Source organism: Malaclemys terrapin, chromosome 5, assembly GCF_027887155.1.
Source record: "Malaclemys terrapin pileata isolate rMalTer1 chromosome 5, rMalTer1.hap1, whole genome shotgun sequence".
Taxonomy (NCBI): Eukaryota; Metazoa; Chordata; order Testudines; family Emydidae; genus Malaclemys; species Malaclemys terrapin.
In genome coordinates, this window is record NC_071509.1 from 143,898,104 (window position 1) to 143,918,702 (window position 20,599).

General features: G+C 49.3%; 1 protein-coding gene and 1 long non-coding RNA gene across 4 annotated transcripts; both read right to left on the bottom strand.

Annotated features, from left to right (window-relative positions):
• Window positions 1-1,141: 1,141 nt before the first annotated feature.
• On the bottom strand, window positions 1,142-17,900 carry LOC128837699 (uncharacterized). 3 transcript variants are annotated; one of them, XR_008445022.1, is made up of 5 exons: window positions 17,809-17,900; window positions 16,004-16,117; window positions 15,630-15,724; window positions 10,803-10,912; window positions 1,142-1,995 (listed from the first exon to the last, which is right to left on the bottom strand). It is a non-coding gene; the product is annotated as an uncharacterized LOC128837699 (long non-coding RNA). The 3 variants fall into 3 exon arrangements; XR_008445021.1 differs by lacking the exon at window positions 1,142-1,995 and having other exon boundaries at window positions 10,298-10,912; window positions 15,630-15,721; XR_008445020.1 differs by lacking the exon at window positions 1,142-1,995 and having other exon boundaries at window positions 10,299-10,912.
• On the bottom strand, window positions 13,093-15,623 carry LOC128837697 (zinc finger protein OZF-like). Its single transcript, XM_054029044.1, has one exon. The coding sequence runs from the start codon at window positions 15,603-15,605 to the stop codon at window positions 14,418-14,420; it is 1,188 nt and encodes a 395-aa protein (XP_053885019.1). The 5' UTR covers window positions 15,606-15,623; the 3' UTR covers window positions 13,093-14,417.
• Window positions 17,901-20,599: the final 2,699 nt, after the last annotated feature.

Here is a 20,599-nt window from a genome sequence, read left to right on the forward strand (position 1 = left end):
TGGTATCTAAAAATACCTGATCAACATAGTATGGAATAAAAATGATAACTGGAGATTCTGTTGTAAAGTTCGCCGGCTGCTTTTATGAACTAGTGGTAATGTCGAGTGAAAAGAATATCACAATGTACTTAAAGTCACTGGGCTATGAAGGGAATCCAGTGTGGTTCACTTGAATTGGAATGGGATAGAAATACTGATATTAGCCCTTGTCTACACATGACAGTTTTTCCTGTGTTGTTTTTCTACTACACCTGTGTAACTACGGAGACAGAGCACATGCACATCTTTGTGTATGTGGCTTCAACAACTTCCCTTCTGAATCAGTGAATTTATTGTTGTGATTTTTTTGAAATTACTTTGCAGCAGTCTGAGCAGGTATCCCATGATGCAATGTTCTACCCACCCTCCTGCACCTGGACCACCTGCCAAGCCCCCCGGCGCCTGGATCCCTCCACTTTGCAGTCAGCAGTGACTCTCTCAGCCAGGAGGTAAAACAGGTTTATTAGTCAACAGGGACACAGCATAGAACAGAGCTTGTTAGCACTGAAATCAGTGACTTTAGCCCAGGGGTCAGCAACGTACGGCACGAATGCCAAAGCCTGCCGCAGCTCTGGGATTCCCGCTGCTGGCCACTTGACAGCCGGAGTCCCGCTGCCAGTGCCACTCAGCGCCCACTGCTGGCCTGGGTGAAGGAACCCCAGGCTGGCAGGGGGCTGATACCCCGGCCGGCAGCCGGAACCCCAGAGCAGCAGCGGGCTGAGCCGCTCAGTCACTGCTCTGGGGTTCCGGCTGCTATCCCCTTGCCAGCCGGAGTCCCCGCCGCAGCCCCACTCACCTTGCTTCCGGTTGGAGTTCCAGCGCAGGCCCCCAGCCAGACAGGGTCCAGGCCTCCAGCCATGCTCAGCCCTACCAGCCGCCAGCTCCACTCACCTCATCTGCCGATCTGGGGTTCCAGCCACTGACCTCCTGCCAGCCGGTTAACAAGTGATCACTCATAAGCCTCTGTGCAGCTTAAAGTATCCAAATATGTGCCAGACATCGGAAAACTCAGCAAGGAAAAGCAAGGGCAAGGATCACACTAAACTGATACGATCTGCATTTTAATTTAATTTTAAATAAAGCTTCTGAAACATTTTGAAAACCTTGTTTACTTTACATATAACAGTAGTTTGGGTATATAATATATAGACTTATAGAGAGACCTTCTAAAAACGTTAAAATGTATTACTGGCACGCGAAACCTTAAATTAGAGTGTATCAGTGAAGACTCGGCACACCACTTCTGAAAGGTTGCCGACCCCTGCTTTAGCCTAATGCATCTTAGAGAAATCCCAGGCCAGATGTCCTGGATCCCACCCCCCCTTCCAGTCCTCAATGCAGACTCACCAGCCTCCAGCTACTGGGCCTCTGACCTGCCCATTGCTCCTCCCCACTCTTTGTCTGCTTCCCGGGCAAGGAGTCACCTGGTTGGACCCCTCTCCTGGGCTCAGGTTCAGGTTACGAAGGGTATCGTACACTGTTTATGGGTAGGCAGCTGGGCAGCCTGACCTGTCCCAGAGCCTCAGTAAAAGTCACACGCCCAATTCCCATCACCATCTAGGCATTGATGCAGGGAAACTGAGGAACACCCAGTGTTAGTATAGGACAGTAAGACTCACATGCAACATAACAAGGTGAATAAAACCCCAGTTCATCACATCCTGTATTGTTGACAGCTATTTTGAAATAAATTACCAAAATAACTGAAAATGGTGTGATTCTATTGTGTTGCTTTGACAAATGAAATATGCAGAATTTTACAATATTGTGCACTGAATGTTTATTTTGTTTGGCCCAGAATTCCCTCAGGGGTAGCATATGTATGTTAACACTATGCTATATGCTACAAATGGTAATGATATGTTAATAAGTTTTGTTTTTGTTTCTCTTTTGTAGAGCGGGCTTTAGTCTTCTATTACTTCATTCTTCTTTCTGACAAGGTTAGTTCTGCTTGTTCTGCAAAATCAATAAAGATTTTTAAAAATTAAAGATTTCATTACTCCTTTGCACTGATCTCAGAAAATACAATTATTTTGCAATCTCACGGGTTTTTAAAACATGTGTTTATAATCAGTTAGTGACAGGGTGGACCCCCCCATCCTGGATGCCACTGGATGTACTGGGGTTTCACTGCTCCACCAGCCTGGATCCCCTCTCCCTGTTCTGCTGAATTAGGCTCTCTGGCCTCTTGCAGCACACACTGAAGTCAGCTCTGTGTGAGAGGACTCACCCAGCACTCCTGAGCACACCTCTTCTGGGGAATAAACCCAAAATAATACTGTCTTGCACTGAATAGAAATATCTGTACAACACAAGCTCCTAAAATATCGCCCTCTTACTCAACGTGAAGAGAGATATGCACAACTTCTCCCCCCCCCCCGAGTTAGAAATTATATAAACTGGGTTTAATAATAAACAAAACAAATTTTATTAACTATAAAAGGCAGATTTTGGTGGTTAAAGAGATAGCAAACAGAACAAAACAGATGACTAAGCAAATAAAACAAAACATGCAAACTAAGCTTGATTCACTAAAGAAACTGGCTACAAATTGTAAATTTTCCCCCTAAATATTGTCACAGGCAGATTACAGAAAGTCTTGAAAGCCAGCAGCATCCATCTGCAGCTTGAGACTTCAGGTATTATTACTCACAGGCTAGATGCCCTTCCAGCCTGGGATCAACCCTTCTCCCCGCAGTTCAATTCCTGCTTCCAGCTGTTTTTCAGTGTCTCTTTGGGTGGGGAGGCAGAGGAGAACCACGATGCTGTCACTCCCCTGCCTTATATCGCTCTTGTGTATGGCGGGAACCCTTCATCATCCAGTGGCAGAACATTGGCATTCGAAAGCGGGGGAGAGCCCAGTACCAGGTGACTCGGACCCAGGTCTCTGCAGGGCTGTGGCAGTCATTACTCGCAAGCTGTCTGGAGGGACCACAGGACTATGCCCTTTCACAGTCCATTGTTTTTGCTAATGGGCCATCAGCCTGTCTGGCTTGTCATTGTTGTACCTGAAGGGGTAGTTGTGGGTGACACCCAAAGTAGCACATTTGAAATACAGACACATGGTCAATATTCCTAACGTCAGATACAGAAATGATACAGGCACACAAACTGGATATTCACATTCAGTAAATCACAAACTTTCCAATGACAGGTTTCAGAGTAGCAGCCGTGTTAGTCTGTATCCGCAAAAAGAAGAACAGGAGTACTTGTGGCACCTTAGAGACTAACAAATTTATTAGAGCATAAGCTTTCGTGGACTACAGCCCACTTCTTCGGATGCATACCGAAGAAGTGGGCTGTAGTCCACGAAAGCTTATGCTCTAATAAATGTGTTAGTCTCTAAGGTGCCACAAGTACTCCTGTTAACCTTTCCAATGATATTTTCCATGAGCCATCTTGCATGAAGTACATCTCAGTTATGCCATATCCATATCATAAGCATATTTCCATAAAGAATCAATCAATCAGTCCGGTTTCCCCAATATGGAACATTTGCTATTGGATTTATACATTAATTTATATATTAATAATGTATATATAATATTAGATATATAATATAAATAATAACTTTATTTCCTGGCTCTCCCACCCCAGTGTCCTCCCCTCTCCCATCCTCTCTCCTTCACCTTGTCACTCTGCAGATACCCTGGGATCACTACACACCCGATTCAAAATCTGGAGCTGCAGTCACCCTCCTGTCCAGGAAGGAGGGCTTGGGTAAGAGCCTGGGGGGGTTCCAGCCCCTGCCCGGAGACAGTCCCCCAGGCTGGGCACAGAGGGGGCTAGGGAAGGGCACTCCCCGCACACACCCCACTGGAAAGCAGCAGCGGCTCAGCCCAGGTTCCTGGCTCACATTAAAGCCGAGGTTCTCAACCTGCAGCCCGTGGGCTGCTTGTGGCCCAGTCTGCACACGACTGCGACCCATGTGACATCCCCAGGGCCATACAGGTAATACTGCATGTGTCCCACAATGGTAACTAGGTTGAAAACCATGGCAATAAAGGCAGCAGCAGTGGTGGCGTCTGACCCAGGAAGTTCAATGTCTGACCTGCTGAGCAGCACTAGGGATGGGCTCCTACGAAACGTGTCCCAAGACTGCTCTCTGGCACAATTTGCTGCCAGTAGCAGATACTGACACCCAGCTATTTCTTTTTGCTACACTGTCAGAATTTGCTACATCCCACCCCCCTTCACCATCTCCTGGACTTCAAATAGCAAATTCTCACCGAGCAGGGGCTGCCTGTCACAAGTTGCTGCCCTGTATCTTTGTCCATCTCCTGGCCATCATATGTCATGAATTAAATTTCCCTTAGCTGTGGTGCTGGGGGCTGGCAATAGCCACTGGGGGCCATAGCAGTGATGCTGCAATACACAGACACACGGAGGGACTAGGAGACAGTGCCATTGTTAGTGTGGTGGGTGCCATAGATTTGAATTCCACATGCATCTGCAGGGCCTCCAGCTGCCATTAACTGTGTTCAGTGTAGCTGTACTGAATGGAGAAATTAGCTGGATCAGCTTGGCAAAGAAGGGGGTTGGACATGGATCTGCCACCTCCCATGAACAACAGACCTCCTTCTGCTGGGCAAGATGGCAGCACCTTGCGGGTTAAAACATCCAATGCATGCCATAGCTGGCATGTTTATTGTAACAGAGGATAGGGAAAGAGGAAAAGCAACAGAGAAAGTCCTTTGGCACACAGTGTGATCTGTGCCCTGAGCCTTTAGCTCCCTTTACAGCTTCAAGCAATCACTATGATGGGAGATACATAGCCCAAAGGAGGCTACAGAGTCAATTCATGATGCACAGAGAGAAGGCATTTGTGGCAACATTGTTAACCTCTTGGGTTCATACCAGATATAGCAAAAGTCCATTAATTTTGCAGTGCTGTTTGTGGTAATATTCAGGTGTTAAATTCTCTTCTCTAAGGGGCGGACAGTACTCTATTTTGGCATGATGCACACTGCAAGGGCTGGCAGAATCGGGGTGTTTTCCCTCCACTCCTGCACCAGCTGTGAGGGCACCATCTTCACTACAGATCTCGTGATTTACCTATTGCCTTTTTTGAACAAGACCCTACTCTGCCTCTCTGGAACACACCTCAAGGTAAAATCCTCCAACATAAGAAAAGGCTGCAGAAGTGTATCTGCAAATATTAACCTATCCCTTGCTTTCCCCCTATCCCCCACCCAGCAGTTGTACAGGCATCCTATTCAAGGGTGAAGTACGGTGGAAAATATCTTAGCATCTCTCAAAGCAGCCCAGTCTACAAAAGCACATGGGAGTGGCACTTAAAAAGTGAAACAGAAGCAATCTGTTAACATGGCTGTCTTAGAAATGAGTGTTGGCACAAGAACAATTTCTGATATCTTTGCCTTCCCCTAGCACCTGCAATGCACAGTCCATGCACAGAGGGGCCTTATAAGCCACTGAATGCCTGGTAAATCTTCAAGGGAATGGAAAGAAGATGAGAAAAGACATGGCTGTTGAAATTGTGGTTTCCTCCCAGCAGAGGGCTCTGTAGGCAGAAGTGTGGAGACGAGGTTTCCGGAAGCGATGTGAAAGTCTCAAAAGTGAACAGAAAGAGATGGAAAGGGAGTGCCTGGCCGGGGAAAAAGAGATGATGCATCTGGTGCAGATGCAAACAGTTGTGTGGAAGAACATTCTGTTGCCAAAATCATGACTAGCCGCCCAATCGAGCCATGTCCTGCACCCAGACGAGAACACAGGAGAGTGCAATCTCCATTGACTTCACCCCCTCTCAAGTAGCAGGGCTTTGCCCCCGCTATTCCACTCTCAGGAAAAGCAAAGCGTGAGCTGATGGTCCCTCTATGACCAGCTCCTAGCACCCAACTTTCATGAGTGTTGGAACCCAGCAACACACACAGAGGTGCATTGAGCACTCGGGCTATGCTCAGCCTCTGCTCCATTGCTCCTACCTTTGCACCATGTTATTGGGTAACTTGTTTTAATCAATTGGAGTTACTTAATTTTTTTAAATGTCCAAGTCTACTAAAAAACAGCAGTCTTGAATATTCCCACCAACATGTAACATTCCCAGGAGCAATTCCTAATGCAATGAAAACTGCAACATATTTCAGTCATTTCTTTGCTTTCAGCACATTCATTTCCCGCCCTTCCACCTTGCTAGGATCACTGCACTTTCATGCCCCTATTTCCTTTACTATTTGGGGCATTACACAGTGGCATCTTTTCTGCCTGTTCCACACGTTCCAGAAAATCTCTCCCTGTCCTCCATCCACTCATCAGTGCGGATCTCCCCAAAGCACCTGGCACAGAGCTGTCAATCTGCAGCTACTCAGCATATAGTCCAATGGCTGCTCTCTCCTCTCCAGTGAATGGTTCCTACGCCAGGGAAGCAGAGGGTAAGGGGATCTCTCAGAACCACAGGAGGAACCACAAACACCTGAGTCTCCATACTCGCCTTGGGAGCAAAGGTTCCCATTTTCATTGGAGAAAGGAAAACAGAAGCTCCTGTCACCACCGACCTGGCCAGATCACCCCACATGAATACCAGGGACCTTGCCAGGGCAACCCACCAGGCCTTGCTGCACCATGAAGGATAGTCCAGGCCTTCTATAAGCTGTAAGACCTGGTGCGGGGGACAATGATTAGGCACGAGTCCCAGCAATTCCACTCAGGAACCTCAACCATGCAAAGCCACCAATAACTTCCTGTGCATTGCCAGGCTTCATACCCCAGCTCAGCACACGAGTCCCCAACAATTGATCCAGCTGCACTACACTGGTTAACTACCCACCTGTGCCTGTCAGATGTGGGGAGCTCCTGGATGACAATGGCCACATGCAGGGCCATCCTTAGGGAAAACAGCACCCTGGGAAAACCTGTATTTTGGCACCCGCGGCCGAAGATGCCTTCCAAGGCTCCCCTCCACCTTCCCACACAGCCTCTACCGCCCTCCCCCATTGCCCCAAACTCCCTTCCATGACCTGGCACGCCAGGCCCATCCTGCTTCTTGCCTCTTAACCACAGCACCCCCCTGACTGCATCACCCAGCCAGAGGGACGGTCTTGCCCCGCAGTGACTCACGTCTGGATGCCACGGTAATGGGCACCATAGGAAACCCCACAGCAGTCACTTTGACTCCCCCAGCCAGTGCCACAGGGACCCCTCATCTGGACGCTGAGCAGGACAGCCAAGACGATGTATTGGGCGGTCTGCTGCACTCTGACAGGGTGAGTGGGCTCTGGGGCAGAGTCGTACCTCTACTGCACCTGCCAACCTCTCCCACTCAGCACGGCATCCAGCTCCTCTGCCAGAGCCCCAGGGGGTCGGCAGCCCAAGGGGAGGCACAGTGACAGGAAGGCACCAGAGGACTGTGGTGGCAGAGGCACCTGGTGACTTGAGAGCCCCAGAAAGGGGGGAGGGAACCAGAGGTGTATAGATAGAATCACACTGGTGTGGGGATACGAGGAGAGGGGCAGTGACATGCGGGCTCCAGAAGAACAGATTTCTCCCACCCCCATACTGAGTATCTCCAGTGTTCAAGTGCCCCTCCCCAGGCCTAGAGCAGGGGGCTATTGGGGAAAAGGGAGGTTAAAATGCTCCAGCACACTGGAGGTAGCAAGGGTGGGTAGTGATGGTGGAAGTTTGGCTCCTGAAATATCCCCAACCCCCTGCACTAGCACATCCCTTTGGTCTGAGTAAGAAAAAGGGGGAGCCCCTGAGAGCTGAGGAGCATGGGGACCTGTGGGGTCAGAGTGTGGCATGCAGGAGGGGGACCCTGAAAACTGGGGAGAATAACAGGGCTGAGAACTGGGAGGCTTGGACCTATGGGGCAGAGGGAGGAGGCCTCCTGGGAGCTGTGTGGACATGGAGGGGGATGGGAGCTCTGGGCATAGGGAGGAGTCCCCCAGGCTCTGGGGGCACAGAGGGGCCTCCTGGGAGTTGGGTGGGCTGGGACCTAGAGGCATAGGGAGGGCCCCTGGAAGCTGGGTGGGTGTGAGCTGGGGACACTGGGAGGGGTTCGCTGGGAGCTGGTGGCACAGTGAGAGGTCCCCTGGGAGCTGGGGGCAATGGGAGACTGGATTGGGACCCCCTAAGACTTATTGGTCTCTTTGCTCTGCAGTTTTAGTTCCCAGTCCCTTCCCGTCTCCTCCCACCCTGGAAGAGTCTGACAACTTCCAGCTCCCATTGGCTGGCCACATTCATCTTGCATTGGGCCCATGGAAAGAAGAACGGCAGGGCTGGGACAATCTGGGGTGGGGGGGGGAGAGGAAGGGGAGTGTGGCAGGTTCACTTGTAGAGCCCCCCTTGGGACTGTCACTTGATGTGCTGAGATACCACTGAGCCTGACCCTTCTGCCAGCATGGGCACCCCTTGCCCTGCAGGACTCCTCCAGCACAGGGCCACACCCTCTGCGGAACACAGACACCGAGATGCACTCAGCCCTGGGGCAGCTCAGTGCACAGCCCTTCTGGGAGCCTAAACCCCAGATAAATTCATCTCACGTTGTAGAAAGTTGTATGCAGTGTGAGTTCATATTATTCGCCCTCTTTCTCATTGCAAAGTAACAATTGCTTACACTGGGTTTATTAATAAACAAAAGTGATTTTATTAAGTATAAAAGGTGGGATTTAAGTGATTATAAGAGATAACAGACAAAGCAGACAAAGTAAGTTACTAACCAAAATAAAACAAACACGCAAGGCTAAGCTTAATACACTAAGAAACTGGCTACATATAATATCTCACCCTCAAAGATGTTCCAATAAGTTTTTTTTCACAGACTAGACTCATTTCTAGTCCGGGCCCAATCCTTCCCTCTGTTTAGTTTATGTTCGTTCCAGCAGACATCCTGGATGGTAAGCAGGGGCTTTCTCATGACTGGCCGCAGCTTCTGTCCTGTTTCATCCCCTTATATAGATTTGGCAAAAGGCGGGAGTCCTTTATTTCAGCTTGACCCTCCCAGTTCCTTATGGAAAAGATGGTTTAAGATGGATTCCAGTATCAGGCGACATGGTCACATGTCCCTGTGAGACCCCAGTCTCCATACTTTATGGGCTAGCCCACACATCCGAAGGAAGACTCACAGGAAAACAAAACCATTCACAACTAGTTCTAGTTAAATCCAGTTCCTGAAATACCATTAATGGGCCTCACTTAGTATGACTACATTAGTAATACAAGTTTATACCTCATATTTCTAACTTCAGACATAGAAATGATACATGCATACAAATAGGATTAACACATTCAGTAGATTATAACTTTTTCAATGATATGTTACAAGAGGCAGTTTGCATAAAGCATATTCCAGTTATAGCATATTCATAAGCATATTTTCATAAAGAATATGGAGTGCAATGTCACAGGGAGACCCATCTCGCAGTGGCAGAGTCTAGGGGCAGAACTTGGAGCCAGGCTGGGAGGGACAACCTGTGGGGTGGGGAGCAGGGGGACTCTGCTCAGGAGCAGGGAAGCAGATGCTCCTGCCATGCCAGGCTGCAACCCACAGGCAGCCTCTGCACCACGGTGCCCCCTGGCTAGAGCACCCTAGACAGGGGACCACATTGCCCTGCCCTAATGCTGGCCCTGGCCACATGCTTCTTCATGCTGAGCGGAACTCTCATGTTAGTACTCCACCACTGCAGCTCAGGGGTGAGCGCTGCACAGTTCTCTAGGAACCTACACTTCAACCTCCCCATGTTCTGCTCCCACTGCCATTCCTCCCAGTTCTGCAGCACTCTCCTGCCCCACCAGCCCATGCTAGTCAGCCAAGCCCAGATGTGGCACTCCACCCAGGAAAGCCACTCCAGGAAAATGTCATGCAGAGGTAACTGCGCAATTTCCTCCTCCTCCTCCTCCAGCCATACATCCAGGGCATCACTGTGGGTGTCTCCCAACCCGTCCAAAGCTGTCTGGCTGTGTAACTGCCATTATACATGGAGCAGCCTGTTTGTATCAATGATTGTGGTGATCGCACCACTCAATGGTGTTTCCTTCATGGTGCCTGGCAGCAACCTAAGTTCCCTCTAAGCCACGCGGCTGCGCAGCAGGCTATCAAGGGTCATGCAGGCGGGGAGAGGTGCCTCTCCTCTAGCCCCGACCCCAGAGCTGCCACAGCTGGGGCGAGGCACCTCTCCCTTGGCCCCAGGCTGCTGCACAGAGAGAGGGCCACCGCAGCCTGTACCCCCTCATCCCTGGACCCACCCCAGAGCCTGCACCCCCAGCAGGAGCCCTTGCTCCCTGCACCCCAACACTCTGCCCCAATCCTGAGGCCCCTCCTGCACCCCAAACCTCTCAGCCCCGACCTCACCCCAGAGCCCGCACCCCCTCCTGGAGCCTCACCCCCAACACTCCAACCCTCTGCTCCAGCCCTGAGCCCCCTTCCATTCTCTGAACACCTCAGCCCCACCCCTACCACATATCACATCCTTATTGGTGCACATAACAAAATTCATTCTGCATATGGATATAAAAAATTAGAGGGAACATTGCATCAGCAACTCAGTCATCTAGCTAAACCAGTGGTTCTCAAGCCTCATATGCAGCTCTCTCTGTGTTATGTGGGCTGCATCCACATAACATATATACCACCTGAATGGCCCTGAGGATGTCACATGAGCCACAGCTGCATGCTGGTTGGGCTGTAAGTGGCCCACGGGCTTGCGGGTTCAGAACCAATGAGCAAAACCTTCTAGATCTATGAATTCATGGTAACTATAGGGATTAAACAACAGAGCCCTGCTAGACTCTGTAATTTAAAAGAAACATACCAAGAGACTTTCCTGAAGGTCCCATCTCACCCCATGAAGGCCCGTTTTCACATCTGTCTCCTCCGCTGATGATTGAATCTGAGAAACTCAGACCCATGTTATTGCTCCTCCTGCACAGCAGGAAAGTCACAAATAAACCGTCATCCCAAGGCCAAGGTCAGGACATTGCATTTCAAACCTCATGGAGACCATTATTGCTCCTGAATGTATCCATTTAATTAAATAACGTATTATCAAGTAGAAATGAAAAGTTGGACCCTATCTCTGTACTGGAAGATAGGGATAGGGTCCAGAGTGACCTAGACAAATTGGAGGATTGGGCCAAAAGAAATCTGATGAGCTTCAACAAGGACAAGTGCAGAGTCCTGCACTTAGGACAGAAGAATCCCATGCACTGCTACAGGCTGGGGACCAACTGGCTAAGCAGCAGTTCTGCAGAAGGGGACATGGGGATTACAGTGGACAAGAAGCTGAATATGAGTCAGCAGTGTGTCCTTGTTGCCAAGAAGGCTAATGACTTCATTAGTAGGAGCATTGCCAGCAGATCAAGGGAAGTGATTATTCCCCCCTATTTGGCACTGGTTTCGCCACACCTGGAATATTGCATCCAGTTTTGGTCCCCCCACTACAGAAAGGATATGGACAAATTGGAGAGAGTCCAACGGAGGGCAATGAAAATGATTAAGGGGCTGGGGCACATGATTTATGAGGAGAGGCTGAGGGATCTGGGCTTATTTAGTCTGCAGAGGAGAAGAATGAGGGAGGATTTGATAGCAGTCTTCAACTACCTGAAGAGGATGGAGCTCAGCTGTTTTTAGTAGCAGCAGACGACAGAACAAGGAGCAACAGTCTCAAGTTGCCGTGGGGGAGATCTAGGTTGGATATTAGGAAACACTATTTCACTAGGAGGGTGGTGAAGCACTGGAATGGGTTACCTAGGGAGCTGGTGGAATCTCCTTCCTTAGAGGTTTTTAAGGCCCAGCTTGACAAAGCCCTGGCTGGGATGATTTTGTTGGGGTTGGTCCTGCTTCGAGCAGGGGATTAGAGTCTAAGTTCCCTCTCAGCCGTGCAGCAGCTATAAAGGGCCACGCAGCAAGGGCCTGGAGAGAAGAGAGGTAGGTGGAAGGGGAGCCAGTTGGTGCATGAAGGGCTGCTGCAGGCCTCTCTCCCAGCCCCGGAGCTCGCTGCTGCCGGTGGGGAGAGAGAGACCCCTTCCCCCAGAGCTCCATGTTGCCAGTGCCTGGCAGGAATTGAGAGGCCCTTTCCCCTGGAACACCGTGCTGCTGGCAGGGAGAGGGCTTGGGGGAGTCCTCTGGCTTGAGTCCCGGTGCAGCCGGTCTCCACCAAGGGCCAGATTAACTCTTCTGGGGGCCCAGAGCTATTAGATTTTGTGGGTCCCCTAGGCTCCAGGGTGTGGCGAAAAATGCAGGGTTCAGAGTGCAGGAGGGGGCTGCAGGTTGAGGCAGGGGGCTGGGTGCAGAAGGTGGTGAGGGTGCCGACTGGGGGTGCAGGTTCTGGGGTAGGGCTGGGGGTTAGGGGCTTGGAATGCGGGAGGGGGCTCAGGGCAGGAGGTTGAGGTGGTTATTAACACTTAGGAAACTAAAAAACCAAACAAGTAGAAAACATCACTTTGACAATTTAAGACTATAAAACGGAAGAGAAGAACTAGCAATATGTAAATAAGAAATTTGATTTAAATTAAAAAAAAAACACCTATATTTAAAATGTCATAATTTAAATAAACATTTTAGTTGTGATTTTTAGCCACCCTATGAAGAGGAGCTCCCAAAGGGTGCTGATGAAAATCTGGGCAGGTAGGAGAAACACCAAAACAAAATCAAGAACTGTTGTTTGAAAACACAAGGCAAAGGAGAAAGCGACATCACTGAAGGCAACCGAATTAAGAAGAGAAAATTACTCTTGCCTTTTGTTGAAAGCAACCTGAGCAGAAAGAGTAGGTGAAAGACAGACTGCAAGGGATAGAGAAGTGTTGAGAAAGTGAAAGGTAAAGGCCATGTGGTCCCAATACAACAGTCTCTTTGATCCTATATAAAACGTACATGAATTGAAAATTTATACATTTGGGCTTTAATGCAATTTCTATACAGATAGGGTCTGAAAGCAAGGCAATTTAACACACGTTCTGAAACTGGGGCTGCACAGTTTATAGTTTCTGGTAAATCTAATCTGGCTAGTGTATTTATCTATTTTTATCATCAGTCAGAACCTCATCCCCTCCCCCCGCATCCCCAGCCCCACCACCCCCACACTCCAACCCTCTGCTCTAGCCTGGAGCCCCCTCCCAAACACCGAACAAACCAATCAGCCCCACCCCACTAATTTTGTTATGTGCCCCAATATGGAAATGATTTGTCACACATCACCTCCATGCTGGTGTCACATAACAAGATTCATTCCGCACACGAGTGGGGAAAATTAGAGGGACACTGGAACTTGGACTAGACACCTCCTGAGGTCTCTTCAACCCTAATCCTCGATGAGTCTGTGATGTTAAATTACAGAGAATAAGAAAATCAGATTGTAGCTGCATGGCAGCAGAATTCTATTCTGTGTGGATGCTTACACCAGGCTCATGCCCACAGTATGTGAGCACCTTTCAGTAGTGCTGTAAGCAACCTTCTGTCACATGTTTGTTCTCTCATCATTTCCTGAGGGAGAAGTGTGTGCAGGGAAGAGTTCTGTTATGGTAGGTTTTGTTTGTGGCAGTAAGTACATGTGTTGATATATATTTATACTACAGAAGGCAAAGTCAAAGAAATGTGGCTTACATCTGGAGCAGAAGGTGGTCAGGTTGGTGATGGTCTTTAGCTCCGGGGGGAGTTCATTCCACTATCTGAGTCTGGCCAAGGCAGTTTTGTCTCCGCATAAATAAACGTTACCCTTACTGTAACCAGTTTCAACGTGCTAGAGTTGCAAAGTTGCTGTATATGGTCTTCTTCATAGAGCTTTAGGAAGTGTTTTAAATAACCCGGGCCCAGGCCATGGAGCACCTTGAAGATAAGGACCAAGATCTTGAACATAATTTGATATTCTGGGGCAGGCAATGTAGGGAGCGGAGGACAGGCGTATGCTCACAGGAGCTCATGTTGCAGAGAAGATGCACTGCAGCGTTCTGTACTAGCTGAAGGTCCCTCGACACTGATGGTTTCGTGGCCAGGCAGATCACATTGCTGCAGCCCTGCTGAGGGGTGACAAAGCTGTGAGTAACTGAGGCCAGATTTTTGTCTGCCTGGAGGGAATAGCATCTCCTAGCCAAGGAGAGATGATTGAGAACGTTACTTGCAGATGCTGCTATGTGAGAGCTTAGTGTCAACAAGGAATCCAACATGCTCCTTGACTATGGCCTGAACTGACAAATTGTGGGGAATTAACTTAAATGTAGGTGCTGATCAGAGGATGTTCAGAGCTTCTTGAAAAATCATAAACCAATCCCATCCCAATGTGGGAACCTTATCCCAGCCTCTTGCTCTACATAACTCTGTCCCCAGAATGCGATTTTATTCTCTGCTTTATAATCTTTGCATATCCCCATTACACAGCCACTCCAGCCTGGCCTGACGCTCTGAGATTCAAGGGAATTGGCAAAGACGTTATTCACTTGGCCCTTCCCTCAGGGCACTTCAAGGATTTCTTGCTTGTGTGGATTCTCTGATGTTTCGAAAGGTGTGAGCTACACCGGTATGTTTTCCCACAGATCAGGCATTTATAGGGTTTCTCTCCTGTGTGTGTTCTCTGATGTATATTAAGGTCTGGGCGCCTCCTGAAGCTTTTCCCACAATCAGAGCATTTGAAGGGCTTCTCTCCTGTGTGTATCTTCCGATGACCGTTAAAGGTTGTGATGCTACTGAAGCTTTTCCCACACTCAGGGCATTTATAAGGTTTCTCTCCAGTGTGTTTTCTCTGATGTGTGGTAAAAGCTGAACTGTATCTGAAGCTTTTCCCACAGGTCAGACATGTATAGGGTTTTTCTCCTGTGTGGATTCTCTGGTGTTGATTTAAAAGTGACTTATCACTGAAGCTTTTCCCACAGGTCAGGCATTTATAGGGCTTTTCTCCCGTGTGGATTCTCTGGTGTCTAACAAGTTGTGAGGGCTGAACAAAGCTGATCCCACACTTGGGGCACATATAGGGCTTCTCTCCTGTGTGGATTCTCTGATGGATAATGAGTCCAGCAGTGTCAGAGAAGTGTTTCCCACAGTCAAGGCATTCATAGGGTCTCTCTCCCGTGTGCATTCTCTGATGTGAAACAAGGTGGTAGCCCTCCCTGAAGCTTTTCCCACACTCAGTGCATTTGAAGGGCTTCTCTCCTGTGTGCATCTTCTGATGCCTGTTAAAGTTTCCACTGCCACTGAATGTTTTTTGACACTCAGGACATTTATAAGGTTTCTCTCCAGTGTGTTTTCTCTGATGTGTAGCAAGGACTGAACTGTATCGGAAGCTTTTCCCACACATCAGACATGTATAGGGTGTTTCTCCTGTGTGGATTCTCTGATGGTTAATGAGCGTAGTACTCTGAGAAAAGCTTTTCCCACACTCAGCACATCTATAGGGTTTTTTCCCCTTGTGGATTGTCTGCTGAGTAAGATGGGCTGAACTCCCAGGTAAGCTTTTCCCAGAGTCACCAAACATACTGGGTCTGTCTCCAGTGGGGATTCTCTGCTGGGCAGTTTCTTTGATTTTTCCAACCCCTCTGCTCCGGTGAGCTGATTCACCCTGTCTCTGCCCTGGCTCTTTTCCTTGTTGCCCCTGTGGCCTGGGCTGGGCCTTACAAGTTTTTCCCATCCCTGGTCACTGGGAAATATTCACCTTGGATCTTCCCAAACTGTCCTATGTGGTTCCACCTGCTCAGGACTCCCGCTGAGGGTTCTCCTCCTCGGTCTCACTCACCGTCCCATCGCCTGCTGGGACAGAGAGATAATCCGGTTTGGAGTCACCCACTGAGATGCAGAAAAAAGGGGACATCACAAAGGGGAGCGGGAAAGGAGAAACAAACCAAACAACTGCCCCCAAATCCTTTCTCAGAGTAGAGAAAGAAGGGAACAATTCTGCCACCTCATTCCCATCTGAATATGGAGGAGAGTGTTTCTACATGGGCACACAGGATTGGTGAAAACTCAGGAGTGTCATTTGCCATGAGGGTGTAAAACACAGTTTCTGAGCCACTTTTGCCAATTCCTTACCTCTGTGGGCATCTCTCAGTATCTCTCTTTCCTCCTCTCCCTGGAGTCTGGGGCCCCACAGCTCCTCCCTTCACTCCAGCCAAGAGATCACATCAGGTCTGGAAATTGGAACTTCTACTTGGGGTCAAGCAAACAAATGAGCAACATGAAGTTAGGGCCCAACAGTCAGTTATCTCAATAAATGGCCTGAGTTTCAAAAACGCTGAGCCTGCAACGCCGGGGTTTGGTTCTGAGTGTCCAGAGCTATTGATACCAGGCCACTTATTCCACTGTCTGACTAAGGATTTGGAAATGTACGTTTAGGGTCCCGTAATTAAAGTTCCAGGCCTTGGTCGTTTGATTATAGCACAGACTCAGCCCCTGCCACCGGGAATAAATCTGTGAGACATTTTTAAACCTGACCAGAAACAGCGATTTAATAGTCAATGAGACAGCTCAGATGGCTAAAGACAAGCATGTGTGGAAGTGTTGGTAAAATCAGATCCTAAATTAATAAACAAAACTTACCAAACGGAAGAAGAAATCGGTGTGTGTGCAGAATGGAGAGTTATTCAACCCTCAGAAAACACACACATCACAGAACGGCAACTAAAATTATTAGGGGTTGGGAACGGATCCCATATGAGGAGACATTAAAGAGGCTAGGACTTTTCAGCTTGGAAAAGAGGGGATATGATAGAGGTATATAAAATCATGAGTGATGTGGAGAAAGTAGATAAGGAAAAGTTATTTACTTATTCCCATAATACAAGAACTAGGGGCCACCAAATGAAATTAATGGGCAGCAGGATTAAAACAAATAAAAGGAAGTTCTTCTTCACACAGTGCACAGTCAACTTGTGGAACTCCTTGCCTGAGGAGGTTGTGAAGGCTAGGACTATAACAGCGTTTAAAAGAGAACTGGATAAATTCATGCAGGTTAAGTCCATTAATGGCTATTAGCCAGGATGGGTAAGGAATGGTGTCCCTAACCTCTGTTTGTCAGAGGATGGAGATGGATGGCAGGAGAGAGATCACTTGATCATTGCCTGTTAGGTTCACTCCCTCTGGGGCACCTGGCATTGGCCACTGTCGGTAGACAGGGTACTGGGCTAGATGGACCTTTGGTCTGACCCAGTATGGCCATTCTTATGTCATTTTTAACCAGAGCTGAGAGATAAGCATGTCTGACCTAGGAATTCTCTCCGTCTCAAATATAAAGTTACCAGCCTAAATCCTTCTGCTACCAAATTAGTTCAAAAGTTGATAACACTTTTTCATTCTGGAGAGAGACTTTCTACCCTGAAGATGAACATTGGCGCTGCCAGACAAGCTCAGACCCAAGGTCCATCTCATAATTTCAGCATTTTATAAACAACTGAAAAGGATAAAATTGTGCAGCCAAAGAGCAGAATCAAAGGTGCCTCTTTGGGGGATCCCCGTGACCATGTCCCCAGGCAGTGCGTTCCCCCAGCAGCGCGGGGACCAGGCAAAGGCAGGAACTGGCTTTTCCTCTCCCTGCCCCTCCCCTTCTCCCCAGGACAGTCACTGCCCGGGGGGGCTGCAGGGAATGGGGCTGGGCGGGGCTGGGAGCCGGGAACCCCCCATTGCCCCTGCCAGTCTCTGCCCCGGCTCCCTCCTGCCCCTCGGGCTGGGAGCCGCGGGCCCTGGCCCGGCCCGGGGCGGTCACTCTCCCGGGGCTGGCCCGGCTCCTGCAGGCGCTGGGGGGGTCGGGGGGCAGCAGCTCTGGGACTCGCAGCCCCCCGGGAGCAGAGCTGGGGGGGGCCGCTGGGGCGGAGTCACTTCCCTGCCCGGGGCCCCCGCACCTGCAGGCTCGGCCGGGGCTCGGCTCCCAGTGGCGGCGGCGGTGGCGTGTGACCCGGGAAGTCCAGCCCCGGCTCCGCGGCCCTGAGCGAGGGGGCCCCGCTTCCTGGGGTCGGCTAGTCTGGCTGGGGGCCGGGGCATGCGCAGTAACCGCTGCTGAAGCCACTGACACCCCCCCCCCGTGCTGCCTTCACTTGCCAGCCCCGCTCGCTCCCTGCAGCAGCCGCAAGGCGGGGGCGGGGCCCAAGCCCTGGTCGGAGCCGGATCAAACGGGGCGGCCGGGTCCGAGGGGGGCTCCAGGGAACTGGGTGCGCGACTCTCGGAGCAGCCAGAAAGTAAGAGCTGTGTGCTGCGGGTACTTCATTCGGAGTGACACCTGCTGGAGTTCGAGCCCCTGGGGGCGGGGTCTAAATGTCACAGAGGACAATGTCCTGACTCCACTGGTGCCGCATCCCACTCAGGAAAATTGCATATCAGACCTCATCCTGACAGAGAGAGAACAACTGATCTAGGGTGACCAGACAGCAAGTGTGAAAAAACGGAACACGGGGTGGGGGAATAATAGGAGCATGTATAAGAAAAAGACCCCAAAATAGAGACTGTCCCTATAAAATTGGGACATCTGGTTACCCTAAACTGATCACCAGGGCCAGCTCCAGGCACCAGCCTACCAAGCTTGTGCTTGGGGCGGCACCTGGAGGGGGGCGGCGTGGTGCTCCGGCTCCGGCCGCCGGGGAGAGCGGAGCCCCGGCCGGGGCTCGCCGCCCTCCTCCCGGGGCTCCAGCCGCCCTCCCCTGCCCTCCCCTGCTGGGGGGGGGGGGGGGAAGAGGGCGGCCGGAGGCTTTTTTGCCTGGGGCGGCAAAAAAGCCAGAGCCGGCCCTGCTGATCACAGAACTAATCAGTGGTAGTTTGAGTAAAAGTCCTTGTGACTTGATTCAGAGTAGCAGCCGTGTTAGTCTGTATCTGCAAAAAGAACAGGAGTACTTGTGGCACCTTAGAGACTAACACATTTATTTGAGCAGAAGCTTTCGTGGGCTACATCTGAAGAAGTGGGATGTAGCCCACGAAAGCTTATGCTCAAATAAATTTGTTAGTCTCTAAGGTGCCACAAGTACTCCTGTTCTTCTTGTGACTTGAGTACATCTGTTATTTGCAAACAAAGTCCAGACCAGTAATATAGATGCATACTTGGTGCATTTAAGAGGCCAGTTACATGAAGCTGAAAATAATTTGAGCCAAATCAGCTGGACAGAAGAATTGAAATAGAAAAATGTGAATGAGAATTGGACATTGTTTAAGAACACAGTAGTAAATGTCCAAAATTGTGATTATGTGGTTGTGAACAAGAAGGCCTGCTGGTTTAAACAAAATTGGTTGATGGCAGCTATATAAATCAGTCAATTAATCCATCTGTCAAATGCAAAAAGTGAAAGTTGATAAGTATCAGGGGGTAGCCGTGTTAGTCTGTATCTACAAAAACAACAAGGAGTCTGGTGGCACCTTAAAGACTAACAGATTTATTTGGGCATAAGCTTTCGTGAGTAAAAACCTCACTTCTTCGGATGCATCCGAAGAAGTGAGGTTTTTACTCACGAAAGCTTATGCCCAAATAAATCTGTTAGTCTTTAAGGTGCCACCAGATTCCTTGTTGTTTTTGAAAGTTGATAGTTATACAAATAAATCAGGAGCTAAAAACTATAGAAGAGTGAAAAGTGAAGGACAGAAACACCAGGAGAAATCTATGGCAGCAGAGTTAAGGATGACACAGAGGAGTTATGAAGGGGTTTTTAAACAATATTAAGAACAAAAGGAATTCTAAAAATGATTGTGGTCCATTATTAGATGGAAATGGTAGAATTGTCAAAAATAATGCAGAGAAAGCTGAAGTCTTCAATAAATATTTCTGTTTTGTATTTGGGAAATAGCTGGATATTGTGGTCATAGCAGATGATGCTGATGAAATGCTTTCCATTCCTAAAGTATTTCTGGGGGATGTTAAACAGCAGCTACTAAAGTGAGATTTTTTTAAAATCAGCAAGTCAAGATAACTTGCATCAAGAGTATTAAAAGATCTGGCTTAGGAGCTCATTGTGCTGTCAGAGTTGATTTTCAATAACTCTTGGAAGACGGGGGGGGGGGATGTGGGTCATTATAAGCCATCAGCCTGACGTCCATCCCAGGCAAGATGATGGAATATCTGATATGGGACTCAATTAATAAAGAATTAAAGTATTAAGCTCCGGCAGCTGAGCTGCCATAAAGCATTATGCAAAATGAGTGGAAAACAGACATATCATAAGTGCACTATGCTGTCATAAGTGCGCTGAATTGAGTGTCGTCAGAGCACCTGTTTATTTTCCTCTCCCCTCCCTAGTCCCCAGCCAGAAGAGTACAGAGCAGAATGCACTGGGTACTGCTGATGCAGTGCAACGTCATTCGTAATGAGACTCCCCCTCACCCAGAGTTCAAATCAGGGTAGCTTGTTCGTGATGCAGTGGAAGGTGTGGTCTAGGGTGACTAGACGTCCGGATTTTATCAGGACTGTCCTGATATTTGCTTCTTTGTCCCGCATCCTGACTAATGTTTGGACAAACAAGAAATTTTGCCCTCCCGGAGGGACTCTCGCCCCGCCCCCCCCGACCCAGCTCCGCCCCCTCCTTCCCCCATTGGATCCCTCCCCAAATCCCTGCCTTGGCCCTGCCTCTCCCCAACCACGCGGCATTCCTTCTCCCTCCCAGGCTTGCAGCTCCATGGCGGTGCAAGCCTGGCGGGGGGAGGGGGAGTGGCGGCGCC